The 25,640-nt window shown below is 40.8% G+C and overlaps 1 protein-coding gene across 1 annotated transcript in view; it reads right to left on the bottom strand.

The window, feature by feature from the left end:
• Positions 1-25,640, bottom strand: part of LOC144682291 (hydrocephalus-inducing protein-like) — a 524,265-nt gene that overhangs the window by 139,434 nt on the left and 359,191 nt on the right. The window contains exons 13-15 of the mRNA XM_078544767.1: positions 21,815-22,038; positions 15,991-16,058; positions 7,891-8,126 (exon numbers count right to left, since the gene is read on the bottom strand). Of these exons, the coding sequence (XP_078400893.1) occupies positions 7,891-8,126; positions 15,991-16,058; positions 21,815-22,038 (528 nt within the window). The remainder of the gene's footprint in view (positions 1-7,890; positions 8,127-15,990; positions 16,059-21,814; positions 22,039-25,640) is intronic.

Below are 25,640 nucleotides of genomic sequence, written 5' to 3' on the forward strand. Positions count from 1 at the left end.
AGCGGCGGGAAACACAGCTCACATTGACAGATGGAGTAGACGTTCGCAAACTACTTTCACAATGACGTGAAACTGATTTTTGGCCTTCTCGCCATATTGTCCCTTCACCATGACACCCGCCGCCAGTGGGACTGGATGATTCCACCCATGTCATGAAAACAAATTAAATTAATTCAGAATAGATGAAATAATATATTAAAATGGTTAATATAATCTGTGTAAATTGTGGCTACATACAGCAAAAATTTCATATAATCCGCACTGAATATGGCTTATTTGAAATTCTTTGTTCCTATAACAGAAACAAATATATAATTTCACATCAGTTAAGAGACTCAATCTGTCTGATAAGTTGTGTTCCGGTTGGTGAGCGTCTGGCAGCAGGTATAATGCCAGGCAAAAAATTGGGGCAAAGGCATCCAGTGATGAATGTATTTTATTGATGTAAGGCTTTTGGAACCTTTTGGTTCCATTTCATCAAATTATGAGTGTGACAGCCCATGATTTTCAGTGCATTCACTTGCAACAATTCCGATATGCTCCAAAACAGCAACAACGGATCAGCCGAAAGGTGATTCAAGATTCGTTTGCGAAGAGGGTGGTGCCATGCTGGAATTCATTGTGTCAATGATTTGTTGACACAATGAATTCCATTGCAATATTGCAATGACTATAGGCCCTGACAACATTGCAGCTGTAGTAATAAAGGCATGCGCTCCAGAACAAGCCACACTCCCTATTCCTCAGATAATTAAGCAGTCTGTGCCCATATATAACAAGATTAGACAACATTTAGGCTTAAGCTGGTAAGTGGCAAGCAACAATCATGCCATATAACTGTCATCTCCAAGAAGAGAACATCTAACCATGTTCCCTTTACACTTAATAGCATTACTATTGTCAATTCCCTCACCATCAACATTCTGCCACATAAGTACTGTGGCTACAAAAGTAGGTCAGAGGCTAGGAATTCTGTGGGAAGTAATTCACCTTCTTTCTCCCCATAACCTTTCCACTATCTACAAGACAGGAGTCAGGAATAGGAGGGAATATTCTCCACTTGCCTGAATGAGTGCATCTCCAACAACACTCAAAAAGGTCCATACCATCAAGGTCAAAGCAGCCTGTTTGATTAGCACTCCATCCACCCTCTTAAATGTTCAATCCCTCCACCATTGGTGCACTATGTCTGCAACATGCACCATCTACAAGATGCACTGCAGCAACTCGACAAGGCTGTTTCGCAACAGCAACCAAAACCACGACCTCTACCATCCAGCAGGACAATGGTAGCAAGAGCATGGGAACACCACCACCTCAAGTTTCTCTCCAAGTGAGACACCATCCTGACTTGAAAATATATTGCCGTTCCTTTGCTGTCGTTGGGTCAAAATCCTGGAAACTTCCTCCCTCACAGCACTGTGGAAGCAACTTCATCAGATGACTGCAGAGATCAAGAAGGTGGGTCACCAACACATTCTCAAGGGAAGTTAGGTTTGGGCAACAAATGCTGGTCTTGTCAGTGATGCCCACATATCATGAATGGATAAAATATAGAAAAACGTTTGGGATGGCAGAGAGCTTTATTGCTGAGTGGTGAATGCGATGGAGTTGGGTGTGATGATTTACAAGCAAGATGGTGAGAATTTGGATGATGAAAGAAGAAATGGTAAGAGGAAAAGTTAAAGAAGAAAAAAAGGAAAGAAGACAGAAGCAAGAAGAGTTGAATGGAGAGAAAAGACGAAAAGAGAGAAAAGGGAGAGAGAGAAAGAAGTGTAAGAGGGCAGACAAAGCAAAAATATAACCACATAAAGAAATCAGGGACAGGTAAGACAGACTTACATGCAATGGTACAGGAGATTGGCTAGATAATTATTAATTATAAGTAGTTGTAAATCCCTGGGTGAGGTGGTTATAAGCAAAATCTCTAAATTTGCCACCAAGCTATGGGGAACGATAAATTTAGGTTTTAGGTATCTGGGCCAAAGCTTTGACAGTTAAAGCTCAATGTGGATAAGTGTAAAATAATTAGAATGGAAGCGAGAAACCAAAACAAGGGCATGCATTAAATTGAACATAACACAATGATCATGAAAAAGACCATTAGGTTATTATGAATACATAGATCAAACTGTCAACAAAGTGCTTGGCTGCGGCGAAAATATGAAATAAGACAGTAGGTTGTATTAGCAAAGAGATAGAGTGCACATCAAAAGAGTCTGCAGTGGTGTTGAAGATGATATTGGTCGGCCTATTTGGATTCCTGCATGCAATTCTTATATAAAATAACTGGATCTATTTTCGATAATTGGAGATGGAGTTGATAATCAAAGTAGGAGAAATTCAATTTATAGAAGGGATAAGGAAGCTGATGTTAACCTTCTTTGAGAAGGAGAATTTTAAAGCATCTATGTGAAGTTTTCAAGATTGTGGAGAGCACTGGCAAAGTTAATTTGGGGAAATTGTTCACAGTCTCTAAGGCTTGAATTTTCACCAGGTGCGGATGACTCAGGAACCTTTTAAAAATGGCGGGCGGGTCTCAATTCCAGGATTCCCCACCCATTCCCAGGCTGTCCAATTTTCGTGAGTGTCTTTAAAGGGTGCCAACTCATTCACGTTAAAAGTCCACACCCCACACTCCCAACCTGGCCAGCTCCATTGCACAGATAAGCATGTCCAAGTCCTCTATAATTTTCATGGAGTTGAGCCAAATTTTAAAGGACTCATTGTTCACGGCCCCTCAGAGGAGTCGTGAACCCTAGTGTGCATGAGGGGAACTTTTAAAAGGTAAGCTCAAAAGGTTCTCCTCATTCCCTCATGCCAAGGACAGGACCCCCACCCAATGCCTATGGCCTATGCCCCATGTCAATATATGGCGCATGTGCACAACAGAGTGTGCTCATCTCCCTGAGGCTATGTGTTGCTTCAGGGAGATCGGCTCTACAGTGAAAAATCTGAAAAATAGAAAAAAAAATTTCCCTGACATGTCTCCTCATGTGACACTGTCACATCAGTTGGGACATGTCCATAACTTTTAAATACAGTTTAATTACATTTTTTAAAACCTACATGAAACCTCATCCCACCCGTGGATGAGGTTTCATGCTTTTCCTAATGCCCGCCAGGGCTCCTGGCCTACCCGCCAACCTTAAGGTTGGACGGGCAGGTCCATTAATTAGTTTAATGACTCTATCAATGGCCTCAATTGGCCATTGGCAGGTCGGCGGGCGCACAGCTGATTCTGCTGAGCCCTCAACTACCTGAAAATTTAAATGGAGCGGGGTAACGTCGGGAGTTCCGCCCCCCAGTCGCCAACCGGGAAATCCTGGCCAATGGAACTGAATATAGGGTGGGACAAATAATGGGTGGAGTTGTGAAACCACCCTTTCTGCAATCCACCAAAGTCAAATGGCACCCAAATTTATTCAGGGGCATGAATTCAAAACTAGGAATAAGAGGAGAATACAGGTAAAACTGCTTTATTTAAAAAGTGTATTGGATTCTGGATTAAATTGCTAGGGAAGGTGATTGCATTGCACAGATTAAATGGCTTAAAAAGAAAATTAAAGATGATTCAGGAAATGGGTGGGCTTGAGGAACAAATTTAAACTTCCCAAGTACACACTGAGAGCGTGAACAGCCTCACCCTTGACAGGTTAGTAAGTTCTGCCAGTGAGACAGGTTCTTCATACTTACCTGCATTCAGAAAAATTGCCCTCATAGTAATCCAGTAATTGAACAATGGGATATGTTCAAAGAAGTGGTTGTAATACAGACACATTCATACAAGGGGAAAACAGTGAGATGGGGAGTAACAGACTGCAAGAGGGCACAGACAAACTAGTGAAATGGCCAGATGCATGGCAGATGAAATTTAATGCAGAGAAGTTCAAAGTGATAAATTCTGAGAGAGGCAATGTAAACTAAATGGTCCAATTTTAAAGCAAGTGCAGGAACAGTGAGACCTGCGGATCTGGTATGATGTGGCAGATGATGTGTGCCAGGTAGGCCAAATCCACAAGGGAAACTTGGTCACACTATCACAACAATTTTGCAATTTGTATTTATTATGAGATGTGTGTACTGAATTCAGAAGTAATAAGTCCACCAAGATCTTCAGAGATTTTAAAAATTAAATTAAAATATTTATCAACAAAATAACAAAGCTTTCAAGCACATACATAAGGCTACAATTACTTACTACTATAATAACTCTTACAATTCTTAATTAACCTGTCCCCCAGTTACACCCCCTTTAAGGCAATGGTCCAAAATAGATTTTAAGTTTAAAACAAACTCAGCAAGTTAACACAATACCCTGGGCAGTGGAATTCCAAATTGCTTTTCCCCAACTTCAGTTTCATTAGACAGCAGACTTATGCACAAATGCTGGATGCTTCATTAAGGCTATTTCACACATTTTTGTTAGATCTTACATGGTCTTCTGCCACATAGCCTTTCGTTCTCCTTTATATATGTTTCTCTCTTTTTATTACGTAAATTCTATTGTTCCATATATCTTTGAAACTGTATTTTCCACATAATATAAAAACTTTCATGTTGCCAATATATATTGTCAGTAACCCTTGGGAAAAATAAACACATTCCTTAGCCTTGCTTATTTGGCTAGTTGTAAACAGACTAAGATCCCTTTGAAATCCAAATATCCCTTCATTTATCTAAAAATGCAAATTCCCTTCACACTTTACATGCATGTTTACTCATTAGTACGTCAAGCACCTAGTTTCTTTCGATGATTTCAAACTTGCAGTCTGCTTGATTCCAAAGTTAATTAATACTCACATAGACATAACTATACTTATGCCCATAAACCTACTTCACAATAAACCAGAAACATAAAATTATTATGTTTTCATCACAGGGTCGATGTATACAAATCATTGAAGATGTCAGGACAAGTTGAAAAGGCTATTAAAAATGCATACAAGCTCCTCAGCTTTATAAATAGAGGCAGGGAATACAATAGCAAAGAAGTGATGTCAACCTTTATAAGTCATTAGGTTGGCCCCAGCTGGAGTGTTGTATCCAACTCTGGGCACCCCAGTTTAGGGAGGATGTCCAGGCCTTAGTGGGTGTGGAAGAGATTGACTATAATGGTTGTTATGACAGAGCAGTTGGTAAATGCTGAGTCATTTAAATTCCAGAGGGAAACTTGAACAACTGTCATAACCTATATGTTCACCTGGTATGTTTAAGATGCAGCTCTGACTTCAGAAATGAAACCACCAGGCCTCAAGAGGTTTTCTATATAAACTAAATTAAATATTTATTAATTTAACAACAAATTAAGCACATTTTAATGTCTACAAATTACTACCATAATAACTTTTAAACAAATTCCCAAATTAATCACTCCCAGGTAAATCTTCACCAAGGCAACAATAACCCATAGACGTTAAACAGACAACAGGCAAAGCACATTTGACCTTACAAACCTTTGCAAACACAGTTGTCGGGCTCACAGGCTGCTTAGATCTTACATGCCTCTGATCTGCACTTACAAAACTCCTTTCTGTTTATACCTAGCCTTCCCTTTGAACGTAAATTCTCATTGTATCACTAGGTCTTTCAGCTCCATCTCTTCTAACAAAACCTCTTTCATAGCACCAATTTTATTGGTGATTTTAACACATTGCTTGGTGTTTCCTAGCTAGGTGCAAGATTTTACTCCCTTCTTTTGAACGTTTTGTTCCAACAAATGCAAATGTACTCTTTACCTTCTAGACTTACGTTTATCTAATTAACATCTCAAACTACTATACATCAAAGCACCTAGCTGGTTTTAATCCAGTTAAGCCACACACAGACACACACATAGACACAGGCCCTACTACAAGTCCAATTTAAAAATAATTTCCAATAACATTATACACATTAATATCTATTCATGACAATGGTGCCAGTGGGAATTTATCTGATGGATGTAAAGCATGTGATGAGGGTGACTATTAGGAATAGGAATGAAATATTAATGAGGGTGAGTGGGTTGCATAGGTGGATGCATAGATAGGGATGTGAGGAAATGCATATAAAGAGGATGGGTGAGCATGCAAGGTAAGTATTGTGAGGAGTGATATGAAGAAGTAGGCTTAAGAAGGCAAAGTGAGTGGGTGGGGTGGTATGCATAACTGATTTGTAAGTGAATGTGCAACTGCATTCACCTTTACTGACTTGGTTAGGTTATTAAAGCATTTCCTGCATTGAATCCAGGAGTGTGGTGCAATGTTCCTGCTGCTGAGCTGCTGGGCCACCTCCAGCCATGCCTTCTTGGTGTCAGAAGCAGGAGTTCATCCTCCGATCTCTGGAGAATTGCATCTCTCTTTGACTATCTAGAATTCAATGTCATAGTTTCTCTTCTCTTCTCTCCAACTACAAGGGCAGTAGACACATGAGAACACCACCACCTGGAAGTTCCCCTCCAAGTCACTCACCATCCTGACTTGGAAATATATCACCGTTCCTTCACTGTTGCTGAGACAAAATCCTGGAACTCCCTCCCTATCAGCACTGTGGGTGTACCTACACCACATGGACTGCAGCAGTTCAAGAAGGCAGCTCACCACCACCTTCTCAAGGGCAATTAGAGATGGGCAATAAATGCTGCCCTAGCCAGTGATGTCCACATCCCATGAACTAATAAAAAAAACTCTTTCAAACTCCATCTTTTGATTGTCCCTTTAAATACTGTGGTTGAGATTACATCATGCGGGTCCTCATAACACCTGTTGCTGCGCATTAGACACCAAATCCAGGAGTAAAATGCTAATGAGTTGGTTGAATTAAGAAGCCACTGAGAGTCACGCTGAACTTTCTTCAAGATTTCGTATGTGATAACAGACTCCCCTACTCCCAACGTGTCTCTGAGCTAATATCAGGGATGATATGATGATTCCCTCCCTCTATTCCTCCTGGTGCCACTTGGAACCAAAGCATTTCGCAAGTGCTGTAAAGATGAATGCCCAGAATAATAGTTTACAATGTAAACATATCCAAAATTGATAAGCGCTATTGTGAACAGATTTGCTACTGGCACAAAAGAACCATATGAAATTTTGCCAACAGCATAAAGAGGTACAGAAGTTTGTTTGAAAATTCTGCATGCACCTATCAAGTAACAATACTGACTCTATAAGACATTGTTGCCTAGCTTAGAAGTGCCCTTACTGAACATTTCAGGCATAAAAATTAGCCTGAAATGCACAATGTCATCCAAAAATGGGATCAATTTAAAATTGTATAAATGGTTTGCAGATTGTAGAAATTAGTGCATAATGAGGTAAACAAGAAATTATTTCCATTTGCAAAATTGAAAATGGGAGCATTTAATCTGCTGCTTATGTGTGTGCTAGATGCACAAACTGCTATCAAACACCTAAACATAAAATATTCTTATCATTATTTCCAATGGCTTTTGCAGAAAAGAGTGAATGACATTTCAACTTATCAGCTTTAATCACTATTATAGAACTGGGAAATGTGCAGGTGTGGAGTCTACATTAATGCTTTCATTTTCAGGTTCATAGTGTGAGATTTCATGAAAAAATTTATATAACAGATGGAGCTCCAGTAAAGCTTTAATCAAGTTGTTTCCTTTAATTCTTTCACATAAAATTTAATGGTCAACTTCAAGTGAAACTTCACAGCCACCACCACTCAAAGGCATTATAAAATGGAGCCCTGCAGTCAGGAAGGAGTGAAATCTTTCATAGAAACCAAGATAAATCAAATGATGTTACTATTTCATACTGAAACTCAAAGACCAGATGCAGACATGGTTTCTAGCTGATAGAAGCCCCACACAAAGGCTTCTCTTCATCCCTGATGTCAGTATAGATACGGGCTATCAAAAGTTAAGAGATATTTTATTACCTGAATCTCCTTTCCAACATGGGATTTAATGATGTCAAAACTGGGGTTTATGGTAAATTCTTTGAGTGTTACATCTGATTCGATATTTCCCCATGAACTTATGCTTCTGCGTTCTGAGGCCTGGCTGAAGCTTGTTCGACTGATTTCACCAATGCCATCACCAGGAATTCGCAACTTAACTGTCATTGGTACAAGGGAGGTGTTAATAAGGCAGCATGATAAGGTCTTGGGAAAACCTAGAATTTTGGGGAAAAGAAAGATTTATAGGAATTATCCGCATGTAGTCAATTCCACCATAAGCCATACAACCTACAGTTCACCCTCAACAATGGGACAACATTCAAGAGCCAGATTCATTGGAGCTTCATATCTAGTAGGCTTCTCAGAATTCTTGCTAGCTTTCTGGCAAAATACACACTGCAATGGTAACAATGTGTTATGTGTTTATCAAGAATACCAAACTAATCATTTTTATTTTGTGGTAATTTTAATATTCCCATTTTTATATCCTTATAATCACCAAGGTGCTTCTTTTTTACTGTCCAGCTTAGCTCAGCAAACACAGAACAGCTGATGATTCAAACCGTTCTATGGTCCTAATATTTACAGGAAGATGGAGACGGTCCAAGGAGGTGAAAATCAGCCAACATCTTGGCAAGGCCAAGGAAAGGAGGCCCTATCGATTTTGACAGTAAGACCTTACTATAATTTGCATCTTTTGTTTTCCTCGCAGCAGCTGGACAAATTGACAGCCTACTCTGCTGCAGAGTGAAAAAAAACAGTAGTAGAAGGCTGCAGCCTTAGGGACAGTCTCCGGCATTAAGGAGAGGGGAAGATCAGCATTCCTGCCTGCAGGGTTTGGAAGAGGTCAGCGATCACGGTTTGGGGTGGGGATGAAGAGAGCAGACTATCTCAGGTGAAGGGCATGTTTATAGATTGGGGTTTGAAGGTTGGGATTGGCCATGATCGATTGGAGAGAGAGAGAGCATTGGGGTTGTGGTGGAGGAAGTCGGCCATTGCAGTGGGGGAGAGAGAAGCCTCCGTCATCAGAGGGAATTTTGAAGACCTTCTGGGAGGCTGAGGAAAGTACTCATGATCTCTCTGGCTCAAAGGTGTGCTAAAAAGGCGCATATATTGTGAATTCAGCAGCTCCTGCCTCTCCTTCACCAGGCTTCCAGAGCCCTGGGAAAACTGTGCTTCTCCCAATTGTTTTAAATATATTAATGAAGTGTCCTGCCTCTTCATTGGACACATGGCAATAGGTGCCTACACGGTTCCCTGTTTCTCCTTTATTTTAATCCTGCCCCACTTTCCAGGCCAATAATTATTCCTTAATCAGCAAGTCTAAAAAGCAGGTAAGCTGGTCATTATCACATTGTTCTTCATGGGAGCCTGCTCTGTGCAGACTGGCCACCCACATTGCAACAGTGACCACAATTCAAAAGTACTTAATTTACTGTAAAGTATTTTGGAGCATCCTGATGAGTTGAAAAGGAGAGACACAAATGCAAGTTCTTTCTTTTAAAGGCACACGTGGTGGTTCATCCACATTTGAAATCTTTTACTGTTCTATGGTGCTTTGAAATGAACAATTACAGCCTCTTGCTTTGTGTTCATGGCTTTTCTCTCGCCAATATTTGTTTTCTCTCTCCATCATTTTTGACATGTTGCTTTCTCTTTCACTGTTACATAACATTCCACTTAACTGCAGAGATTCCGAGATTTCTTTTCTGCCCTGTGTTTGGTAGACTAACTCATCCAAAAGTAAAGACCAAAATTTTACAGATCTGAGATATGAGGCCAGATTTTCACTAAGTCATGGAGACTCTGTGGACCTACAAAAATGGTGGGTGGGACCCAGATTTGGGAGTCCTGCCCGCATTTCCGACAGATCCCATTTTTACTGGTAGAGGAAAGGAGACAGGGCACGACTCACACGTGAGGGAAACCCAAACTCAGCAGGGCCATTTGAACTCAGTGCTGAGTTCAAACAGACCTCTTTTTTGCTGTAGCAAGAGGCTTAACCCAGAGTATTGGAGCCCTGAATATTTAGAGTAGACGTAAATGCTCATGAAGGGCAGATAAGGTCTACAAAATTGGTAAGCTGTGAAGTTATTTAAATTTCCAGCCCTTTAAAAGTTAAAAACAACCTGCCTGTGTCAATGGGAGGTAAAAGAAACCTCAAGGTGTCAAGTTATTTAAATCCCCATACCTTTTTAAATTAAAAAAGACTGCCTGTGTCAGTAAGTGTTTAAAGAATCTTTTCTAGCAGTTACAATAGCTAGTTGTTGACATTTCCCCAAGGGTTATCATTATGCCATCATTAATGCTTGACTGCTTTCCACAACCCACAATTACCTCAGCAGGGGGTCCCTAAGCTCGCAGGTTGACAGTTCAAGGATGTTATTAAAGGATTAGTTGTTATGAATAAAAATTTGTTTATTTCATAAGGGATTAAGTACTTGATGGGATTTAAACGTATTGAATGAGCTTCCATTAATTGGGTTTTTTTTTAATATAGTGAAAGCTATAATAGATTTTTATAATAAAAACAGAAAATGCTGGATAAACTCAACATGTCTGGCAGCATCAGTGGAGAGAGAAACAGAGTTAAAGTTTCAAGTCCAATATGACTCTTCTCATGAACTGGAGAGAGGTGAAAATGTGATGGATTTCATGCTGTTGAGAAAGTGAGGAGGGGTAGGTGGAGCAAAATAGAAGGTCAGGGATAGGATAGAAGATGAGGTGATTAAATGACAAAGATGTCATGGAACACAAGACAAAGGGAATGGCAATGATAGTATTAAAGACTAAAGTGTTGGTCCAGAGTAGGTGCTAATAGCAGAATAAATGTCAGCACTGTCTGGAAGCAAAATAGCAGAATGTGTTAATAGCAGAAAAAAGATCAACAAAGGAAAGAAAAAAACTTGAGAACAAGATACAGAGTGGCATTTGGGAGGAAAAGAAATTCAAAATGAAGGACAGAGTTCATGGTCTCAAGTTCTTGAACTCAATGTTGAGTGCAGAAGGCTTTAAATTGCCTAATTGGAAGACGAGGTGCTGTTCCTCCAGCTTGCATTGGGCTTCACTGGAATGTTGTAACATGGCCGAGGACAGAAGTGTGAGCATGAGAGCAAGAGGGTGAAGTGAAATGGCAAGCGATAGGAAGGTCTGGGTCATGCTTGTGGACTGAGTGAAGGTGTTCCAAAAAGCAGTCACCCAGGCTGCGTTTAGTCTCCCCAGTGTAGAGGAGACCACATTGTGAGCAGTGAATACAATATACTAAATGTAAAGAAGTACAAGTAAATCACTGCTTCACTTGGAAGGAGTGTTTGGGGGCTTGTAGAGTGATGTAGGAGGAGGTAAAGGGGCAGGTGTTACACCTCCTGCGATTGCATGGGAAGGGCGTGAGATGTCAGGGGGTGATACAGGAGTGGACCAGGATGTCACGGAGGGAATGGTCCCTTAGGGATGCTGACATATATAGATATTTAGACCGTGATTTTATTTCATCTCAACATGGCTCCTGAGGTCTGCCAATAGTGGATACCGGGTGAGTTGGCATGGAATGTATAAGGGCAAAGTGTGGTGGGTGGGGGCATGGATTGGGATGGGTTGGCAATAAGTTGGCATTAGAGCTGTAAGATGGATTCTTGATCGACAAGGAAGTCAAAGGGTATGGGAGTATGAAAGAAAGTGGAGTTGATGCCACACAAGATCAGCTATGATTTTATTGAATGGCGGAACAGGCTTGAGGGGCCAAGTGGTCTACTCCTGCTCATAATTCGTATGTTGTATGTTAGGCATTATGAAGGTGGGTGGGGGGCATGAGTTGACATGAGTTGGCACAGGGATTTGGAGGTGGCATGGGAAGTGGTTGGGGTGGTGATGTGGTTTGAAAGGTAAGGGCCAGAGGGCCTAAAATTGAAGGAAACAACTGGGATGAAGTCCGGGAGAACTGAGGTGGGCCTTCTAAAGCACCTGCATTGGCACTTGGCAGCTCCTGTAGCTGCATCTGATCTATGTCCAGGGGCGACGGGTCCAAATCCATCTCGTACCCGCTCCCCCAAAACAAAAGTTGGAAATTTCCTGACCTGCGCCACCCACCTCGGGAGAGGAAATCAACCCCACGGAGAGACGTAAATATTAGACAAACACACAAGCTGCACAAAAGGCTAAAACTAACTACAATGATGACTGGGATTGTCAAGGAAAGTAAAGTAAAGAGAACGGTTCCCAGTGTAAACAAAGAAAATACACATAGAGGGGAAAGAGGGAAGACAAAGTCAGAGAAAATGCTGCAAAGTAATTCAATAAGTAAAGTACTTAATTTAATTCCATCAACCCAAACTTCTGTGTATTGACAAATACCGGCATATTTTCTTTCTTTTAATGAAGCTGAGATAAAGAGAAAGAAGAAATGATGATGATTTCCTAGTTGTTGAAAACACTGCTTATTTGAAGGTGAACATTTTTAATGAAATGCAGGGTCTTTTTTAAACTGCTAGCAATCTGTGGATAATGTAGTAGATCACACTGATGACTGTGAGTTATTAAGCTATTTCACAAGTGTGAAGGACTCATAAATCAAGCAAGCACAGGCATAGAACCTAATCAGTTTAATGCCTTATTTATATTGGATCTGCTGGCAATTCTGGGATCTGAACTCTGAGCAAACTAATTGCAAATTATATTCCTTACACAAATACTCATTGCAGTGATAGGGATTTGTAAGTTAATTGAAGCATAAAGTGGGATGTATTCAGTTCGTGACAAATTTCTTCAACTGTCAAATTCATTTTGATACAAAAGCGAGGTATTGTGGAAGCTGGAAATCTAAAATAAAAACAGAAAATGCTGGAAATATCCGGCAGGCCAGGCAGCAACTTGGAGAGAAAAACAGAGTTAATATTTCAAGTCAATGACCTTTCATCAGGACTGGAAAAAGTTAGAAATCTAATAGGTTTGAAGCAAGTCCCATTAGTTTTGGCTTTGCACCACCAACTCTTTTGTCATTTAATCTCTCCTGTTTTCCACCCTAATCCAGACCGTTCTTTCCTCTCTTTTTCCACCCACTCCCTTGCGCTTGCTTAAAACCTTAAAACCATTTCTAACTTTTCCTAGTTCTGATGAAAGAACATCAGTCTGAAATGTTAACTCTTGTTTCTCTCTCCACAGATGCTTCCTGACTTGCTGAGCATTTGCAGTCTTTTGCTTTTGTCCTAGCTTGCATAATCTCTCCTTCTCATTTAATCTTTGAAGTCCAGGTATTTTTCAGGTAAACCTACACTGTACTCATTCCAAGGCCAATATATTCTTCTAAGGTGTATTGCCCAGAATTTTTCACTGCAACTCCAGGTATGGTCTAATCAGGCCCTTGTATAACTAAAGCAAGACTTCTACCCCCTTGTATTCCAGTCCTCTACAACTACATTAGTCTTTTAAATTATTTTCTGTACCTGTTCCTGACTTTTTAATGATCTAAATACTTGGATCCCCAAGTCTCTTTGGACTTTCACTGTTATTAGCTCTTTGCCATTTAGCAAGTGCTCTGTCTTTTGTTTCGTTTTCAAGTCCAAAGTGCATGACCTCACATTTGCCTACATTGAAATCCATTTACCACAGTTTTGTCTAATCATTTAGTCTATCAATATTGCTTTGTAATTTTACACTTCCACCTTTACTGCTTACAATGTTGCCTGTCTGTATGCCATCAGCAAATTTGGATATTGTCTTTCTATCCCATCATCTAAGTTGTAAGTAAATACAGTGAATAGTTGAGGCCCCAAAGCAGGTCCCTGCAGGACACCAGGAGTCAAATCCTGCCAATTATTCCTACTCACTGTCTCTGGCCTCTCAGCCAATTTCCTAACTCAGTCAAAAACTTGCCTTCAAGTCCAACAGCTAACAGTCTCTTTTGGGGACCTTATCAAATGCCTTCTGTAAGTCCATTTAACTAACATCCATAGACATTCTCATGTCTCCTACTTCAATTACCTTTTCAAAAAATTTGAATCAAATTCATCAGGCATGACCTACCCTTTACAGATCCATGCTGGCTCTCTGATAAACTAACATTTTCAAACTGTTCAGTCACCCCATCCTTAATTATAGACTAGAAATTTTCTGACAACAGATGTTAGACTAACTGCTCTATGGTTCCCTGGTTTCCCTCTCATACCTTTCTTAAATAGTGGAGTGACATGTACAATTAGCACAATTTTCCAATCTAAATAAATGGTTCCTAAATTGAGAGAACTTTGGAAAGTTATCATCTACCAACCCTGAAATGATGCCCTTTTCACTAAGTCCAGCTTATCATTCTATTGATGCTGAATCAACCTGGGAAGTACTTTAGCTAGTCACCGGTTTTTGGAATGCAGCCTGTGAATAAAGCTTCTTAATCCAACTCCCATGTCCTTAACTCCTTATCAAAAGAAATCTGGTCTTTCCCTTGAAGAGGAAACTAGCTGTATTTTACAATATAGAGCAAGGAACTGTCAGGAAACACAGAGACATTCCTCCTCCTCTGCTCCACCACCCTTACCCTCCCAACAAAGGTTGGGGAGTTCACAGTGCCAACATCTGAGCATTCCATCCGCTCTATTGGAAAAATCCTAGACCATCTTCGTTGCAGTTGAAATACGGAGTACTAGAGGAAACACAAGAAGCTTTGATTGGCTGATATGCTCACTGCTATGATTCAATTTGAAATCTTGATCTGCCAAGGCTCCCAGATGTGAGACAATTTAGACTGCACTTATTAGACAATTCACATCAATGCTAGGTCAGCATTATCTGGATCTCCTGTCAAAATCCTTAAACAGATTTACTATATTTACTTGGGACTGACAAACAACAAATCAGCTAGGAGCTGCACAAGCATTTCTCTTCCACCCAATGCCTCAGAAAAAGGCAATTTTCATCCTAATTCTTCAATCTTCTTTCTCCTTCTCTGTAAGTTGGCACTGGAAATTAGTGCATGCCTTACCAAAGAGGCCACCTGCCTCACTAAATTCAAGTACTAAGCCCTTATTTCTGTATTAGATAGCACCATGAGTGCCTTTACATTGACTAATGAAGGACCAGAGGCCTTATGGATTAGACTTGCCTAGGCCATTGTCATTTGGGCACCCTGACATAAAGCTTTTATGGTGATGGACTTCAAAGGTAGAACAATAAAAATGTCTTTAATAATTGCCTTTAAGGAGGCTCGAGATGACATGTTTCACTCTTCTTGGGCATATGCAAATATCAGTGGGGAGATCATCTGATCAACTAAAAGAGCTGTGTTCCAGGTGATTTAGTCCATTGAGCCAAAGGTCATTCCCATTTGTGCAGCGAGGAGATTAAATAATTGAGAAGACACCGTTTATGTTTTTCTGAATAGACTTTAAAAAACAAGGTTCTCTTACATTGGTATTCAGCTCATCCACAACTAATCTAAGTCAATCCAACAATACCTCTTCTAATAGATCAATTTGTCCAGCTTTATAAAGGATAGAACTGTGTCTAATTCAGAACTGCAATTTAAACCCTACACAGATGGCTTGTCAGTAACGATACACTAAATAATCAATCAACTGTTCATAAAGCAGAGTTATTATTATGGATGGTGCCCACCAAATGATCATAAATTTGGATATAAATGGGTGTTGCCTAATTATCTGTCACTAAATATTTTACTGAAAATATCATTTATGCCAGTCTTGCCAAAAGAATCAATCTTATGTTTCTGGAGCCCAGCATATCCAAGTTACTACCAGACTCTGAGTTTATTATTAACTCAAAGAAAACCAAACAAAGATATAAAACTTGTGCAAGGCCAATGTGGCAATGAGTTCCCCTTTTCGGAATCCTAAATTTACAGATATGGCTGTTGGAGTCAATCAGCTCGACAGACATGAGATGGAGGTTAGGAAATGAATGTATCAGAGAATTTTTTTGGGACAAGATACTTAATTAAGCATAAATTTGAAAATTCCAGATGAACAGCAACTTCATTTCCCATTATTAAATAGCACAAGAAATATTCATTGCTTTTGAATCATTGCTTTTTCCTAATAACCACTATGGGGCACTAACATATTACATACTTACCAAAGGAGACTTCCCCAAAGTTCAGTACAGGCACGTTGAAGTGAAAAGTAGGTCCAATGACACATCCCCTGCAGAGAACAAGTAGTTATCTGCATGTTTTAAGCAGCAGTGGGCTGTAACAATTAGCGATGCATCTGCAAGGAGGTCACTAAGAGAATAATTTTTAGCAGTCCACTACCTACACTCAGCAACTTTCAATGATAATGAATACAATCCAAGGTGAACATGTCAATACATGAGCAGTGAAACGATGTGGGCAATTTCTTTCCAATTATAATGGAGCATCAGAATGTTTCTGACTGAAACTGGAGTTGGAGTCAACATTTTACATAAATTTCTTGCAGAATTACCCTTGGAAACCAAATCAAAGGAGATATCAGATAAATTTAAAAGAGTAACTTAAAGCCATGTGACCCTGTACCTGGGTCCTAAAAATTCTCCCCCCACCAAAAAGTAGATTTTGTTTTAAAATAAAAATGAAAATAATCGGAACCACATTATAAGGTTGCATTTTTCACTCACTAGTCAGGTTGTTATTTTCCAACTGTTGGGAGGGCTTTAGACTAACTCAACAGGGGTGTGGGAACCTAGAGAAAATATCAGAGAGGAATACCAGGGTGCACAAAATACTTGGAGGGGCAGACAGCACTAATATAGAGAATAGTAAATTAATGGGTAAAGTAGGGATAAGGGAGAAAGTAAAAAAATCTAAATCAGGGTTACTATGCATGTATGTGAATGCACGGTGTATAGTAAATAAGATTGGGGAGTTATAGGCGCAGATTGCCATGTGGAAATATAATGTTATATAATTTGGTGATAACAGAGACCTGGCTCAAGGAAGGGCAGAACTGGGTGATAAATATTCCCGGGTACAAGGTGTTCAGAAGAGATAGGAAAGGAAGGAAAGAAGGAGAGGTGGCAATATTGGTTAAGGAGAGCATTGCTGGAGAAAGAGGATGTCCCAGAGGGTTCAAGGACAGAATCAATTTGGCTAGAGCTAAAGAACAAAAAGGGTGCAATTACATTGCTTGGTGTAGTCTATAGACTGCCAAATAGTGAGAAGGACGTAGAAGAACAAATCTGCAGGGAAATTAGAGCGATACAGGCATTATATAGAGTAGTTATAATGGGGGACATTAATTACCCTAATGTAGACTGGGGCAGTGGTAGTGTAAAGGGCAGAGAGGGGAAAAAATTCCTAGATTGTGTTCAAGAATTTTCTACAGCAGCATGTGTCCAATCCAACAAGAAAAGACGCATTGTTGGACCTGGTTCTTGGAAATGAGGCAAGCCAAGTAGATCAAGTGCCAGTGGGGGAGCATTTAGGAGACAGTGATCATTGTATTGTACGTTTCAGGATGATGATATAAAAGGACAATAGGCAATCCAGAGTAAAAATAATTAACTAGACAACAGCCGACTTTGATGGGGCAAGAACGGAGCTGGGCCAAATAGACTGGAATGAAAGACTGGCAGGAAAAACTGTAGCTGAACAATGGGCTACCTTCAAAAAAGAATTGGTTCAGGCGCAGTCAAGGTATATTCCATCGAAAGGGAAAGGTAGGACAAACAAATCCAGAGCTCCCTCAATGAAAAATTAGATTAAAATTAAGATAAAGAAAAAATGCGCTTATGACATGTGTCAGGCAGAAAATATAATCGAGAACCAAGAGGAATACAGAAGGTCCAGAGGGGAGGTGAAAAAGCATATTAGAGAAGTGAAGCGGGATTATGAGAAAAGACTGGCAGCCAGCATAAAGGGGAATCCTAAAAACTTCTACAGGCATATAAATAGTAAAAAGGTGGTAAAAGGAGGAGTAGGGCCGATTAGGGGCCAAAAAGGGAATTTACACATGGACGAAGGGGCCATGGCTCAGGGATTAAATTAATACTTTGCATCCGTCTTTACCAAGGAGGTAGATGCTACCCAGGCCATGGTGACAGACGAGAAAACTCTGTCACTAGAAGGGTTCAAAATTGGTAAGGAGGAAGTGTAGAATAGACTGTTGGTATTTAAAGTTGACAAGGCACTGGGACCGGATAAGATGCATTCAAGGATATTGAAGGAAGTGAGAGTAGAAATTGCAGGGGCATTGGCCATAATCTCTCAGTCTTCCCTAGACTCGGGGTGGTGCCAGAGGACTGGAGAATTGTAAACATTATGTCCTTGTACAAAAAAGGTTGTAAGGATAAGCCCAGCAATTACAGACCAGTCAGTTTAACTTCAGGGGTGGTCACGATTCTATAAACAATTATTCGGGATAGAATTAGTAGTCACATGGAAAAATATGGGTTGAGAAGGAAGAGCCAACATGGATTTCTAAATGGGAAATCCTGTTTAACTAACTTGCTGGAGTTTTTTGAAGAGGTAACAGAAAAGGTCAATGAGGGTAATGCTTTTGATGTGGTGTACATGGACTTTGAAAAGGCACGATGACACAGTACCACACAACCGACTTGTGATAGAAGTTATAGCTCTTGGAATAAAAGGCACAGTAGCAATGTAGATGCAAAATTGGCTGAAAATAGGAACCAGAGGGTAACGGTCAATGGATATTTTTCGGGCTGGAGGAAGGTTTGTAGTGGAGTTCCCCAGGGGTCGGTATTGGGACCCTTGCTTTTCCTGATATATGTTAATGATCTAGATCTTGGTGTGCAGGGGACAATTTCAAAGTTTGCAGATGATACGAAGCTTGGGAGTGTTGTGAACTGTGAGGAAGATGGTGTGGAACTTTAAGAGGACATAGACAAGTTGGTGGAGTGGGCAGAAAGGTGGCAGGTGAAGTTCAATGTGGAGAAGTGTGAGGTGATGCATTTTGGTTGGAAGAACATGGACAGACAATATAAAATAAGGGATGATATTTTGAAGGGGATGCAGGAGCAGAAAGGCTTGGGTGTATATGTGCATGGGTCACTGAAGGTGGCAGGATAGGTGGAGAGAGCAGCTAATAAAGCATACAGTATCCTGGGCTTTATTAATAGGGGCATAGATTATAAGAGCAAGGAGGTTAGTCTGAATTTATATAAGACGCTCGTTAGACCTCAGCTGGAGGAAAGATGTGAACACATTAGAGAGAGTGCATAAGAGGTTTGCAAGAATGGTTCCAGGGATGAGAACCTTCAGCTATGAGGATAGATTGGAGAGGTTGGGGCTGTTCTCCTTGGAGAGAAGGCTGAGAGGGGTTTTGATAGAGATGTTCAAAATCACATGGACAGAGTAGACAGGGAGAAGCTGTTCCCACTCATCAAAGGATCAAGAACGAGAGGGCACAGATTTAAAGTGATTTGCAAAAGAAGCAAGTGTGACATGAGAAAAAACTTTTTCAGTGTGGAAGTATGGAGGAGGCAGGCTCAATCGAGGTATTCAAGAGGCATTAGATGATTATTTGAATAGAAACAATATGCAAGGGCACAGAGGAAAGGCAGGGCAATGGCACTAGGTCATGATGCTCATTTGGAGAGGCTGTGCAGATATGGTGGGCTGAATGGTCTCCTTATGTGCCGTTAAGATTCCTTGATTGATTTAGGCAGCTGAAAATGTCAATTTATCAGCATGACAAAATAGCATTGTGTCTACTCATTTGTGACCGCTCATTTGTGACCTGTCCTGACTCTGTGAGACCCACTGATGGATTTAACCCTGTTATGTAACAGTTTTTATAAAGACGAGAGCCTGATATTGACAGGGGTGGTTTACATAGCCAAAGGAATGGAATATTGGATAGAGGTCTGGGTTACCACACATGTTCTGAAGTTTTAACATGGAAGTCAGCCTGATTGACAGGTTCAGCTTCCAGTTGGGTGTGGTGGAGGGCTGCGGAGCAGGCAGGTCTGATACCTGACCCTGAGGATCATTACATGGAGGGATGTCTAATATTGGGATGTTGGAGTGTGGGGCTTTGGGCGGAGTAGGCATTCCTGTTTCTCCTGGCCCACAAGCAGTGATGCAAAGACACTTGGATTTTCTCCAAAGCTGTCCTCATCTCCCTTCAGTTGCCAGGTTTCCTGAGGGCTGGGAAGCCCGGCAGCCACTGTTAAACCTGCAAGGCAGGCTAATTCAAGAGCAACAAAAACAGAAAATGCTGGAAAAGCTCAGCAGGTCTGGCAGCATCTGTGGAGGGAGAAATGGAGTTAACATTTCGAGTCCGTATGTCCCTTCTCCAGAGCTGAAGAGAAGTGGGAATGTGATGAAATTTATACTGTTTAAGGGGGGAGGGGCAGGTGGAGCTGGCTAGATGGCCAGCAATAGGTGGGGACAAAGGAGGGATAGACAAAGATGGCATGAACTAAAATACAAAGAGAGTGTTAATGGTAGTGGTTAGTGCTAAAAAAGGTGCTGACAGTGCATAAAGGTAAGAAAGCAGAATGTGAAAATAGCAGAACAAGGGTAGCATTATGTGAAAGAACAACATGGAACAAGTAACAGATCGCCCTGTAGGGGATGGGGTGGGGGTAGGGGGCAGTGGTGGGGAAAAATGGATAGAAAATAGGATAAAGGGGGAATAAAAAGGGGAATAAAACCATGGATAAATGAATAAAATTAAAAATAAGTGGATAAAAAAATAAAAATAAATGTAGAAAAAGAGGATTAGAAAAAGGGGTGAGGATGGAGGAGAGAGTTCATGATCTGAAGTTGTTGAACTCAATGTTAAGTCCAGAAGGCTGTAAAGTGCCTAATCAGAAAATGAGGTGCTGCTCCATCAGTTTGGAGTCTATGTTCAAATGCAGCAAGACCTGGACAATATCCAGGTTTGGGCTGACAAGTAGCAGTGATGGGGTTGGAAGGTGCTGTCGAAGAAGCCTTGGTAAGCCTTGGTAAGCTCTTGCAGTGCTTTTATAGATGGTACACACTGCTGCCACTCTGTGTCAGTGGTGGAGGGGGTGAATGTTTATGGATGGGGTGCCAATCAAGCGGGCTGCTTTATCCTGGGTGATGTCAAGCTTGTTGAGTGTTGTTGGAGCTGTACTCATCCAGACAAGTGGAGAGTATTCCATCACACTCCTGACTTGTGCCTTGTAGATGGTGGACAGGCTTTGGGAAGTCAGCAGGTGAGTTACTTGCCGCAGGATTCCTAGCTCTGACCTGCTCTTGCAGCCACAGTATTTATATGGTTAGTTCAGTTCAGTTTCTGGTTAATGGTAAACCCCAGGATGTTGACAGTGGGGGATTCAGTGATGCTAATGCCATTGAACGTCAAGGGGTGATGGTTAGATCCTCTCTTGTTGGAGATGGTCATTTCCTGGCATTTGTGTGGTGCCGATGTTACCTGCCACTTGTCAGCCGGAGCCTGGATATTGTCCAGATCTTGCTGCATTTGGACATGGACTGTTTCAGTATCTGAGAAGTCACGAATGGTGCTGAACATTGTGCAATCATCAGCGAGCATCCCCACTTCTGACCTTATGATGGAAGGAAGGTCATTGATGAAGCAACTGAAGATAGTTGGGCTGAGGACACTACCCTGAGGGACTCCTGCAGTGATGCCCTGGAGTTGAAATGACTGACCTCCAACAACCACAACCATCTTCCTTTGTGCTAAGTGTGACTCCAACCAGTGGAGAGATTTCCCCCTGATTCCCACTGACTCCAGTTTTGCTAGGGCTCCTTGATGTCACACACAGTCAAATGCGGCCTTGATTTCAAGGGCAGTCACTCTCACCTCACGTTACCTGATCAGCTGAGAGAGAATGGTGGGTGGTAATCAGCAGGGGGTTTCCTTGCCCATGTCTGACCTTGTGTCAAGCATGACCTTTTAACAAACAATACTAAAACACCTAGGAAATACCCAAAGTGAATCTGGACAAAGGAGAAGCTACTTACTTGAACGTCACTTGGACTGGCTCGCAGGATCCTTGCACAGAAAAGAATAAATCTGCTATGAAATCCCCTAGAATCGAGGCTTTGAATGTCACCTCCAACATTTGGTATCCACCTGGCAACAGGGTCCCTTCACTTGGATTAAAGCAGAAGCAGGAGCCCAATGGAGTGCGTGCAGCAATCTTGGTGTAGACAGCAGGAATTTCACCCTTGTTAGCCATCACAATCTAATAAATGAAAAGTAAAGAAGCTGTTGCCATGTTTTAAAAACACAAAACCTATTTTTCTCCCTTTAAATCAGAAAATTGGGTCATGTTGACTATGCAATAGTGTAAACTGGCAGCAGTAAATCAACAGCCCATTTTACATCTCTCCCACTGCCTATCTCTATTGTCTTCAGTCAAAGTTTACCTCAACAAGTGTAAGACGTTCTTTTGGAAATGTGGAACTTATCACCTGGGGACTGCAGAGTCACTATCCAGCCCTGGCCTCTCACTGCTGCCCCTCTCAAAGCCATGCTTAGCATCTGTTTACAGTGTGAAATTCTGGGAGCTGTCTGCTGCACCACAGGGAGAAGACTATAAGGCTGCCAAGGGTAATCCTTGACCCAAACCACAGTGCTGCCCAAGCATATAAACCACATTAAGACATCAACACATGTATCTACAAGAATTAAATAAGCTATAATCCACAATGATCATAGAAAGCTTTTAGTTAAAAAAATTAACAGAAATTAAAATAAAATAAAATTGGAATCACCTGAATAAGGGCATTGATTTTATTTCTTTGACAAGCTCACCAGAGTTGTGCAGGGAACTCCTGGGGGCTACATCCATCTATAATAGCAATACAACCCATTTAGGTTTGCATTCTACCCTTTTCCAGTGAAACTCCATACACTGTTATACCATTTTTTAAACTACCAACCACTTTGCAGGATAATTCAATTAAAATCTGATTATTCAAGATTCACTCAGACATATGAGGCTCTCCAGGGCTCAGTGAACTGCAACAAACTAACTTGGCAAAATCATCAAAATATTAGATTCTACTAAAAATGGCCTTGATAAAGAACTCGAAGCAGGTCACCAGCTTGCTCATTCTGGCTCTTACTGATACAAATGTCAGTCATGGCTCAGTGGCACCACTCTCATATCAGTCAAAGGGTTTACCGCTCCAGAGACTTGAACACCTTGTGGATTTTCAACAGAACTCATAGTCCCAACCATTGTGTACCCAACATATCCATCAGCAGGGTGCACAAACGAATCACAAATTTTAACAGCACAGTAGTAGCCATTCAGCCCACTGCCGTTCTGGTTGCCTGCCTGCTCTTTCCCCAAATTTTTTTTCAAATATTGATCCACTTTGCTTTTAAAAGCTATTAAAGATTCTGCTTCCAGCTTGTTTCAGGTCAGAAATTCCATGCCCTAACAACCCCAAAGAAATTGGATGATTCTTAACTTTTAGTCAAACAGCCTTTTCTTCAATTTGTGACTAATAAACAAGATGTGGAAAGAAAATGAAAAATAGTTTTCTTTCAATGTCCTATAATTTTTTTTTCTCTGTTCATAGGAATCTATAATTAAGAACTAAGCGACTGAGCACATAGGGCAATTCAAGCTGATCAGAAAGAGCCAACATGGAACTGTAAAAGGTAGATTATGCCTAAAAAATCAAATTGAATTTTTTGAGGACAGTAGCGAAAAGGGAATGCCTATGGATGCAATTTAAATGGATTTCTAGAAGGCATTCGATAATGTTCCACTTTAGAGACTGTTAGCTAAAATTAAACTCAGGGAATTGAAGAAAAATTACTAGCCTGGTTAGGTGATTAGTTAGGCTCCAGGAGACAGAGAATAAGGATAATGAGTACATTGGTAGGAAGTGACCAATGGTGTCCCACAAGGATCTGTAATGAGACCTCAATAATTCAATATATTTGTTCATGACTTAGATAAAACAATAGAGAGCCATGTATCCAAATGTTCAGATGAAAATGTTTGGTAATATAGTAAGCAGTGTAGATGGTAGCACAAAATTACAAACAATGTGGGTCGATTAGGCGAGTGGGAAAAACCGGTTGCAGATAGATCTCATAGGGGTCATACTTTATGGAGCAAAAAGGATGGATTTGAGTGTTGGTTAAATGGTGAAAAAATGGGAACAACGTTGGTCCAAAGAGATTTAGGGGTACATCTACAAAGATCACTAAGATGTGCAAGTCAGATATGAAAAAATGCGATCAAAATGATAGCCTTTTAACTAGAGGGCTGGATTATGAAGAATAAGAATTTTGGCAACAGATATCAAACGTCCTGTATAGACCACCTGTGAAGTAGTGTGTACAGTTCTAGGCATCAGATCTTTGAAAAAATATATTGGCCTTGGTAGGATTGCAGTGCAAATTCACCAGAACACTATAGGGCGCCAAGGGTTAGATTATGAGGTGCGATTTCATAAACTAAGTTTGTATTCCCTGGAATATAGAAGACTAAGGGGTTCTGCAACCTCTTCTCAATGTTAATTCCATAAGACTGAGAGAAATTCCTCGAGGAGGACCCATTCTGCTACATTAGGGCATTTGGATTGAGTAGGACACTTCTTTCAATAGTAGGTGAGAAGAAAGAATATAAAACGTAAAAATTATGTGCAAATTGGCCAAAAAGGACCAAACAGAAAACAATGTAAAAAAAAAAGTAAAAGCTCATGATATCTCACTACATAAGGAACTAACACTAAAGTGAACTAAAGCTTGGTCAAAGAGGTAGGTTTTAAGAAGCATCTTAAAGGAGAGAGAGGTAGAGAGATGGAGCAATTATTTGGACAGAATTCTAGAGCTTAGGCCCAAGTAGCTGAAGACATGGTTGCCAATGGTGGAGTGATTAAAATCAGGAATGTGCATGAGGCAAGAATTGGTGATATGGACAGACATATTTTTGCATGTTTGTATGCAATCCTTATATGAACACCAACTGCACAAATCTCTTCAGCAGGCATACAGCCCACTGGAAAAATATTGGACAACAACTTCCAGGAAAACTTTCAGTGCACAGGTTGTCCCCTGGACTGCCTTCTGCTTCCCAAGCCAAACACTACCAACACTCACCAGCACAAAATTTCCACTAGTATGCTCAAGAATGTAATCATAATGAGTTTGCTTAATATTTAGAACTGACATTTCCCATTTCAAAGTTAGAGCCCTAAAGCAAGATTTCTTTCTGTTAACAAACCTGGCTCTGAATTTATATTTCAGTTGGCAGTGATGGTTAAAATTAGTGCCAGCACACCAACACATGTAGGCCCAGATTTTTGCCACTACGGTGAGCCTCTCCGTCATGGCGACAATCCAACAAATGGCCAGAAATTCTAAGTCCCATCTCCGAACAAGGCATGTTCCATTTTTGTGAAATGGAGTCAGGCTGGGATTCTTGCATGCGTGGTTTACGCCATTTAAATCACAAGCTGCCTCCACTGAAGTGGGGTTTTGGTAGGCCAGAAATATGAAACCCAGAGCATGCAGATTAGACCAGGTAATAGGAGGTCTGAAATTGGTGGATCCATTTGGAAAGGTATGGTAACCCTTTGCATATGCTCCTGGGGCACCTTTGGGGAGAGGTAAGGTACCTTTTCGGATTGTTAAAAGTAAACATGATTGTGTGTAAAAAGTGCATAGACTCATTGCAACCGTCAAGCTGTCAGAGAACTGCCAAAGAATGGTCAAAGCTGTCAAGGAACTGTCAAAGGATACTAGGTGAGTTAGTAAGGATGGTGCAAAGGGCAAAGGGTGGTGGATAAGAGCATTGGTTGGCATGAGTTGCCACTAAGT

This window comes from Cetorhinus maximus, chromosome 6, assembly GCF_964194155.1.
Source record: "Cetorhinus maximus chromosome 6, sCetMax3.hap1.1, whole genome shotgun sequence".
Classification (NCBI taxonomy): Eukaryota; Metazoa; Chordata; class Chondrichthyes; order Lamniformes; family Cetorhinidae; genus Cetorhinus; species Cetorhinus maximus.